The sequence below is a fragment of the Aplysia californica genome, unplaced genomic scaffold (genome assembly GCF_000002075.1).
Source record: "Aplysia californica isolate F4 #8 unplaced genomic scaffold, AplCal3.0 scaffold00110, whole genome shotgun sequence".
NCBI classification, from domain to species: Eukaryota; Metazoa; Mollusca; class Gastropoda; order Aplysiida; family Aplysiidae; genus Aplysia; species Aplysia californica.
Genome location: NW_004797380.1, coordinates 108,573 through 117,017, shown reverse-complemented (window position 1 = coordinate 117,017; position 8,445 = coordinate 108,573). Strand labels below are relative to the sequence as shown.

The 8,445-nt window shown below is 43.6% G+C and overlaps 2 protein-coding genes across 2 annotated transcripts in view; one reads left to right on the top strand and one right to left on the bottom strand.

The window, feature by feature from the left end:
* LOC101845912 overlaps positions 1–3,909 on the top strand; it is a gene marked incomplete in the record, with an annotated part of 15,252 nt that extends 11,343 nt beyond the window's left edge. The window contains 2 exon segments of the mRNA XM_035969051.1: positions 143–278; positions 1,027–3,909. Coding sequence (XP_035824944.1) covers positions 143–278; positions 1,027–1,491 — 601 coding nt within the window.
* The window catches only part of LOC101850877 (transient receptor potential cation channel trpm), a gene marked incomplete in the record, with an annotated part of 71,917 nt that extends 65,059 nt beyond the window's left edge, over positions 1–6,858 (bottom strand). Inside the window, 2 exon segments of the mRNA XM_035969048.1 lie at positions 5,374–5,502; positions 6,566–6,858. Of these exon segments, the coding sequence (XP_035824941.1) occupies positions 5,374–5,502; positions 6,566–6,772 (336 nt within the window).
* Between the last annotated feature and the right edge of the window lie 1,587 nt (positions 6,859–8,445).

The following is an 8,445-nucleotide window of genomic DNA, read 5'->3' as shown; positions in this document are numbered from 1 at the left end:
ACCCCCCCCCCTCTCAAAAAAATAAAGAGGAAAAAAAAGAGAAAAAAAGGTAAAAGCAAGGTACGAGCTGAAAGTCAAAAACACGCGAAAACGAAAAGTTTGTTAACATTTGTTGTGTATAACCTACAACCGTTGTCCCCAGGTACAACTACGTGACAGCCCTACTGCTGGCCCTGTCCATCTCCTGGCTGCTGTTCACACTACCACAAACCGTCTTCAAGATGGTGGAACCCTGGCCAAAGACGGGGGAGGAATACGCCATGCTAAAGTTTCTCAACGTGAGTAGTGTAAAAACCGAATTTTATATAGATCTATATATCCTTCTTCTTTTTCTTCTTCTTCTCCACGACTGCTAGTTATTCAGGATATGCGAGTTGATTTGTTATGCATATCTACGTGTATAATTTTCTTTTGTGCGCAAGAATTTTGGAACGCGCGCGGGGAAAAAAGAAAGACGATGCACGAAAGATGCGAAAAGAACGTAAAAATACGTCTCACTCGCTGTAAACTATAAAAGAGCAGTAATTCAGAAAATTATCAACCTGCACAAATTACGAGGTTACGGCCCTTTACGAAGAAGGTATTTTTTTTCCGCCTTCTGGCACACGCCAGTTACGCGCCCTTGCGGGTATCTATGTTTTAAAAACTAAGACCGCCGTTAAGTGAACGTCTCTAGGTGGACTTATTACTTACTATTACAACATGTCACAACTAACATCGACAACAGACTGAATCCCCCCCCCCCAAAAAAAACAACAACAACAAAAAACAACAACAACAAAACAACCCCAACAAAAAAACAACAAAAAAAAAAACAAAACAAAAAACAACCCAACAAACAACAAAACAACCTAACATGAAATAAGAGACCCATACAAAATAAAAGTAAAGAAACAGAACAATCCCCCCTCCCCTCCGGAAAAAACCCAAAACCCCCAAAACAGCAAGAAAAAACAAACACCATCCCCCTTTTTTCCCCAAAAAGAAAGAAAAGAAAAAAAAACAACCCCTCCTCCTCCTCCCCAGGTGCTGTTCTACGTGTTCATCTACATCAACCACTCCATCAACTTCTTCCTGTACTGTGCACTGACGAGAAGTTTCCGCCGCGAGGTGCGCCGCATGGGCCGGCGCCTGTCTCGCTGGCCGGGCTCGGTGTCCCGCTGGTGCTGCTCCAGGCGCCGCCTGCAGGCCCTGCTCTCCTCCACAACCTCCGCCGGCGGCAACGCCAACGCCGGGGCGGCGACACACGGCGACAAGCATACGCACCCACGACATCGGCACCCCCACCACGACTACCAGAACAACAGCCACACGGACAGCTTCTTCCCGCTGCTCGACCAACAGCTCCAACAGCAACAGCAGCAACGACAGAGAGGGGACTACAACTTCAGGCAGAGCGAGAGGTCCTCAGATCGCATCCTCCTGCACCACGGCATGCACTGTGGAGGTGCCAGGAGCGAGCAGCACCCGAACGTCAGGGCGCAGGTGTGAGTGGAACTGCTGCACAAACAAAACCTGACACGCTCGTTACGACCGTGGGTCATGGCATGGCAAGCCGGGTAGGGAGTACTCCTTGCTGCGATGCCGGCGACCCAGGTTCAAACCCGTTCCAAAAATCAAAGCGGTGACCAGAGTTCACAGCTCTACATCCCGTCGTACTTCTGAGGGGCCTAAACCCAAAGACCCCGTCTTCGCAAGTTCGTGCAACTGAGCTGGAAAGACGTCCAAAAAACAAAACAAAACAAAACAAAAGAGGGTGCGGTCGTTTTCTCGTCTGATTTGGGGCGCAAACTTTAGAGTTTGTCAAAAGCCCCATCTCATCTGAAGCTGATATCGCCAATACAATTAAAAAAAAAAAAAAATCAAACTCTCTGATGAAACGAACACCAAAGACAACAAAACAATAGCCACGTATCCTTCAAGTGATATTGATAATACAGTGAAGATTCAGAGACAGCATCTGGTGTGTTTGAATGGGACCACGAAGGTCTCCTACAACACGTCTGACTGTGTATGTCTTTCACAAGGCAAATATATTCTTACGACACGAGAGCCTGGCAACGTACAGTTCACGTATCAACAGGACCACAACAAAGGATTGTGTTCCTGGCTGCACTGACAAGCGGCAAACAACATGATAATAATCTTATGTGTATTCAGTTTGGGTAAAAATTTTTAAGTAAGTGATTGCGTGCGTGAGTGCGAGTGTGTGTGTGCGTGTGTGTGTGTGTGTGTGTGTGTGTGTGTGTGTGTGTGTGTGTGTGTGTTTGTGTTTGCGCGCGCGCGCGTACTGTCACTGTGTGTATGTTGTATGCTCTAAAATAGAGGACCCTGTTCTGAGAACGGAAGATTAACAGGGTAACCTTAAAAATATCTAGCTAAAGCCCTGAGCTTTTCACCTACCTCTCCTTAATTGCAGAAACAATGATTGTACGCTCAAAGCCTAGTTAGACGTAAACGAGTCATATTTTAAGATAAAAATGGAGGTGATCCGAAACGAGCATACGGGTCATACATTCTATGAAAAACGAATAAACCAAATTAGAGCATATAGCATGAATGTGATATTTTTCAAATACAATTTTAAAAAAATTGTACAGTTGCACCCGATAGGTTATGAAAGACATGATCGAGAGTTTTGTACCATTTTGGTATTTAGCATTTTATTCTGCACTTGACAATCATGTGTCATTATGTGATAAAGAACAGAACAAACACATTTGTATTATTGATCCCCCAACTGAGAATATCCGACACATTATGAAAAATTTATCAATACAAAAAAATTCGAAATTCAAATAGTGAGGTGTTACGATGGATTCCCTTGTTTCGTTGCTAAGGAAAATAGCCTCGTTCAAGGACAAGCCCTAGTAACCACCCATCTGATATCTAACGGGACTTGGCATTGCTTGACATTTTCGGGCATCCGACTTTCCTACCCTTCCCTCACCCCAGCGCGCGTGCGTCGCAACGTACGCAGGTACGCACTCACTTACACACAAGTAGTCGGGAGTTCATAAAATAATAATTAATGGACAACGAAGGACAGTGCGAAAATGAAGTTTCAAACAGACAGACGAAAAGATTCACACTTAACGAAACAACATTACACTACATGTCGTGCGTAAACTATTGCCATTTGAAATTCGCTTGCAGTTTACGTGCACACGACTTGACAGCTTATTGTCTAAAATATACGATCGCATTTATTATCCCCCGCGCCGGGCACCTTAAGCCGTGTACAGCACTATTACTATTTTCTTCAACACCACGCAGAGAGATGTGTTCTCCCCTTTTTACCAACATGGTCATTTGTCAGTATCTTAGCTATAACTGTTGTTATGTTCACACGCCTCTTGGATGTCGTTTTTGTGAAGCTGCACTGCATCCTATGTATAAACACAACGTTAAGTCATATCGGTAGCGGTAATAGTACCCAGACAAAGAACTGACTCGAGAGTTAATGTTTTCCTTTCAAGAAGTAGGATTTTAAAAAAATCGTACCCAGGCTTCTGTGCTTTAAGCGTGCATACACATTTCATCAACTAACAGTGGAATGGGTGCCTGTTCATGAAGGAAGAACGAAGGTTACTTTTTGATGACATCAATTTGAAAAGTCACGACAGGCTCTTAACATTCCAGTCAAGGTGGAAGGATTATGCCAATGACAAAGAAACGCACTTGAGAATAAAAGGCTTATACAGACTGACTTCAAGCAAATGCCTGTTTAGAAATTGAAATGAATTCTAAATGAGCATGTATTTTTTCTGAGCACTTTGAATTCTATGCGCAAGGCGCAAAATAAAGTATTACGATCTACACGACAACGCAAAAAAACACCCCAACATGTTAGACGCACATCCATTTTCTGAGAATAAAAACATTTTTTTGAAAGTTTGAACGAAATCACAAATTATGTGAACATTCTATTCTTGTGTTTTGCCTTAAATCAAAACAATAATCAGTCGTCGATATGATATTATGCTGGTTCGTCACGCAATGAGTAAAAATATAAAGAAACGAGCATCACAATGCCTTTATGCTCAAAGTTGTGTTGCATTTCCTACAAAAATGTTCTTTCAGACAAAACCGACAGAAACAAAAACATGACCGCAGAGAAAGTCGGTCTACACGAACCTTTACTTGTGCGCACGAAGACACCAAAATACACATACGAAAGCAAACAAGCTCATGCACACACAAACACAAACACAACGAGAGAGAGAGAGAGAGAGAGAGAGAGAGAGAGAGAGAGAGAGAGAGAGAGAGAGAGAGAGAGAGAGAGCGAGCGAGCGAGCGAGAGAGAGAGAGAGAGAGAGAGAGAGAGAGAGAGAGAGAGAGAGAGAGAGAGAGAGAGAGAGAGAGAGAGAGAGAGAGAGAGATTTATTGGCGACAAGCCCGAGGAGCAACGTTCAACTACTTAAAAAGCTAAGTAAAAAATGCCAGTGTACATGTGTACACATACTCTCACACACACATACAAGGACACGCACATGCACAGACATACATGGACACACAAGCAAGCCCGCAGACACTCCAGCACACATGCACCATCCAAAAATCCCCCCCCCCCCCCAACAACCAACCAACCAACCAAACAAAAACACACAAAAAACAACCAAAACAAAACAACAACCAAAACAACACATTCTCAAGATTTTTCAACACCACACTACATGTTCACATTTCATGCACCAACAGTGTCTTTAAATAGCAATGAGGTCGAAGCAGCACGCATTTCCTGACAAATGTAGCTTTCACATGGACGTGCATTCGTCAAAAGCGTAAAAGACACAAGATGAAGTATTCTAAAGATGTTTGTCACCAAAGAGCAAAAACATTATTTGAATTGAACAAGAGCTTCGCACGTCACAAAGACTCGATACATGTGCACGTTTGCTAAGGAAGTAACAAAAAGATGTAACACGGTGTGCTTCCATAATGCTGATAGGACTGGTGGTTGGGTAGGTTGGTGCGGGGATGTGGCAAGCGATCCACCTTTTGTTTTGCAATGATCTGCATTTGTCTGGTACAAAGCGTTAGAACGTCAAAGTAAAGTAAGCGTATGGGTTTAACGCCCCTATCACCACAGTTAGCTGATTTCAAAGGCGGGATCTCCAAATTTAACACCCATATGTCATATGACTAAGCATGTGGGTTAAAACCCTTGAAAACTCCACAAACCGAACGAGTTCAAGAACGCCCGCTTGGGGATTCGAACCAGGGTTGTCCACTCCCTAGTCCAGAATGAATTAAGCTAACAGAGAGCCTTTACAAGCAAAATAATCAAAACAACTAAGAAAACAAAAACAAAACAAAAACAAAAACCCAAAACAAAACAAAAACAAACAAACCAAAGTATGAATCACTGACCTGTCGGATCTTCTCCAGCGCCATGGTGAAGATGAAGGCGATGATGTAGAGCTCTGCCCACGTGGGCACGGGTTTGAGACGCTCCAGGATCACGTAGCAGAAGAGAACAAGGAACAGCATGTAGCCGATCTGTGGACAGACACATGGTTCTCATCACAACCGGTATACTTTTTCTTATTTTTGGTGTTGTTCTTTTTAGTAGAGGGTTTTACGGCGCTCGTAACTGCATAAGGTCATATGAGCGCCAAGGGGTGGGTGTCAACAGAGAGGTCCTTACTGGGAATCAGACTTTCTGCTCACCTCTCTAGCTTCAACAGCACAAGGTCTGCTTCGACTATCAAGGCACCCCGGAAATAGCGGGTCACAATAGTGACAAGCATACAAAAAAGTAGAGGAAAATGACAATAGTAAGGATTAGGAAAGAAAAAGCAGCAGTTCCCTGTTGCAGACCAGGCACAGTTATGAGCGTGACATGATGAATCAGCCCATTTACAATTCTACTGTGCTTGAACCAGAAATGTCCCCCCTTTGGGAATGGCCTAAAGACACTACAGTCAGTGGCACTGCCCCGGGGGGGGGGGGGGTAGTATACTTGTTTGTCTGCCTTGTTGGCTTCTTCCAACAACACTTCTAGCATTGACGTCCGCGTCGTTGTGCAATATCTTTTTGCCCCTCCCTCACTAGAAAAAAATAAACTTAAAAAAGAAAAACAAAGCCAAAGAACAAACCTCCAAAATAAGAACAGTGAGAGAGAAAGAGAATTGCTGAGGAGAGCAAGAGATATAGAATAGACCGGTAAGGACACAAAAAGATACCGAAAGAAAAATTTCCTAGAGGCATCGGTCAAAAACAAAGACAGGTTGGGTAACACACATAAACATAAAAAAGATTCGTAAGTTGAAGTACAGAGCAGACACGAAAACATTTAGAACAGAACTCACGCGGAAGAAACACATTGAATACACCACACAAAGCACCCACCAGCCACCCACGATATATAAAAAAAGAACCGCGCTCCATACTTACGAAACAGCAATATCATTATCAACAACAACCAAAGCAGACCCCCAAAAAACAAAGAAAACAATTTTTCAAAAAGACTTTACAAGAGAATGGAGGTCGCCAGAGTTGTGTTGGGAAGTATTAGAATAAAATCAGTGTTCCGAATGATAAGTAAGGGAAGGCAACTCACTGCGTGCGCCCAGAATTTCGTCACAGGGGCGTTGTAGAACTCGTACACCTTCTTGCCCATGCGCAGAGGACTTTTCTTCTTTCGGAAGGGCATCTGTGAGAAGATGCTGGTGTCCATGGGGGTGCCATTGGCAGCGGCACCATTACTGGCAGGTGGGATGATGCCGTTCTCCTTGACGGGAGGGACGGTGGGGGAGTTGGGCTCCATCTCCTCTTGGTAGTTGTAGTCCTGATAAGAGAGGAAAGACACACTTTGTTGGCCTTCTTTTTGCACACAATAAATAAAAATAAAACAGCATTTATCTAATAATAATAATAACAATAATAAAAACAATAAAACCTTGCACACAAACATACATGTACATATGACAAAATAACAATACAACGCAAGGGTGCCCACACATAAAATGGTAGTAATGAAGGTGGCAACTGGGAGGCTGGAAATAAGAAACAATAAGGATACAACCGCACGGCACGGTATAGAATTTTAGGTCCATTTGAACATAGCTGAGTTCTTTCAGAGACCCAAGTCTCCGAGTAACGTCTATCTTCTATGTGACTGACCAGTCAGAGAATGGAAAGTCATGAAAAATTTAAAATTCTAATTGAAAGGAAGCCTCGGCCTTACAATTTACAGAAAGATCGTCGGCATCCTTTGACGGAAATTAATATTGATGGCACCATCCCCTCCCCCAACTCTTCTCCCATGGGAGCGATTTTGGCAAATGAGCGGGTCTAACGCCCTTCCAACAGATCCACGTCCGTCAAGAGGCAGGATTTGAATGTATTTTTGGGGGGGATAAACCGACAAGGAGGTAGCTGGCAGGAGTTCTGCGGAGGTGACCCTCTGCGTCAGGTTCTTCCTCAATGGTACTTATTTACGTCGGTGTTGTAGGTCCACCAAAGGGAGCCATCCCCCCATTTTTTCTCTTTAAAAAAAATGAGAACCCCCCCCCCCCTCACCGCATATTGGTTTTCTATATCTTCTCTCCTATATTACTGGATACGTCAATGTCATAAATGTTTACGCCCCAATGTACGATTTAGAACATTTTAGAGGAAGGTGCTTAGGCCTTGCTAGAGCTACGTCGGAAAATAAAGGATGCCTCCCAGCAGGAAGACGGATATACTCTACAAAATGCCCTTTTCCGCGAGGAATCACGTCTTTTGCGAGCGCTGCGAGAGCCCAGCCATTGAACTACAGACGCCGGCGGAACTGTGGATCCCTTCGATGTCTGGAGAAACTGGCGTGAGGGAAAAACTAAAATGTCACGTGATTTCCTATAAAAACTTAGGTGGTTTTACACCGTGTCGACACAATTTAGACGATTTATGAGATGGGCCTGCCAACTGCGACTGAGAGGAATACAACATCCACGCAGGAAGATCGAAATACTCGATAAGAATTTTTCCCTTCTCGGGAATCGAACTCGGGTCTCCAGCGACAGACAGCAAAGCGTCTAACTGCTACACCCGAGGCGCTGGTTTCTATACCCTATTTAGAAGAGATCCAAGCAGCATACAATAATGGAGACTGAAGAGGAGGAAAATTAGCTGCTTAAAAAACTTCTCCCTGTGTACAAAGACTGACAACAGCCTTAAACTGACAGGCAAAACTCAGTTTCTAAATCAGTCGTCAAAATATCTCACGAATGCATAACACACCCGCACGCACGCGCGCGCACACGCACACACATACACACACAAAATATGATCGAATATTCAATAGCGGCAAAAAGAGGCAACGGGAGTACAAAGCGTAGGGAAAAAAAGAAACTCAAAACAATGGGGTAAAGAACCCACAACCCCTCAAAAAGAGAAGAAAAAACAACAACAAACAAAAATCTCAACCCAAATACAACTGGAAAAAACATCAACCAA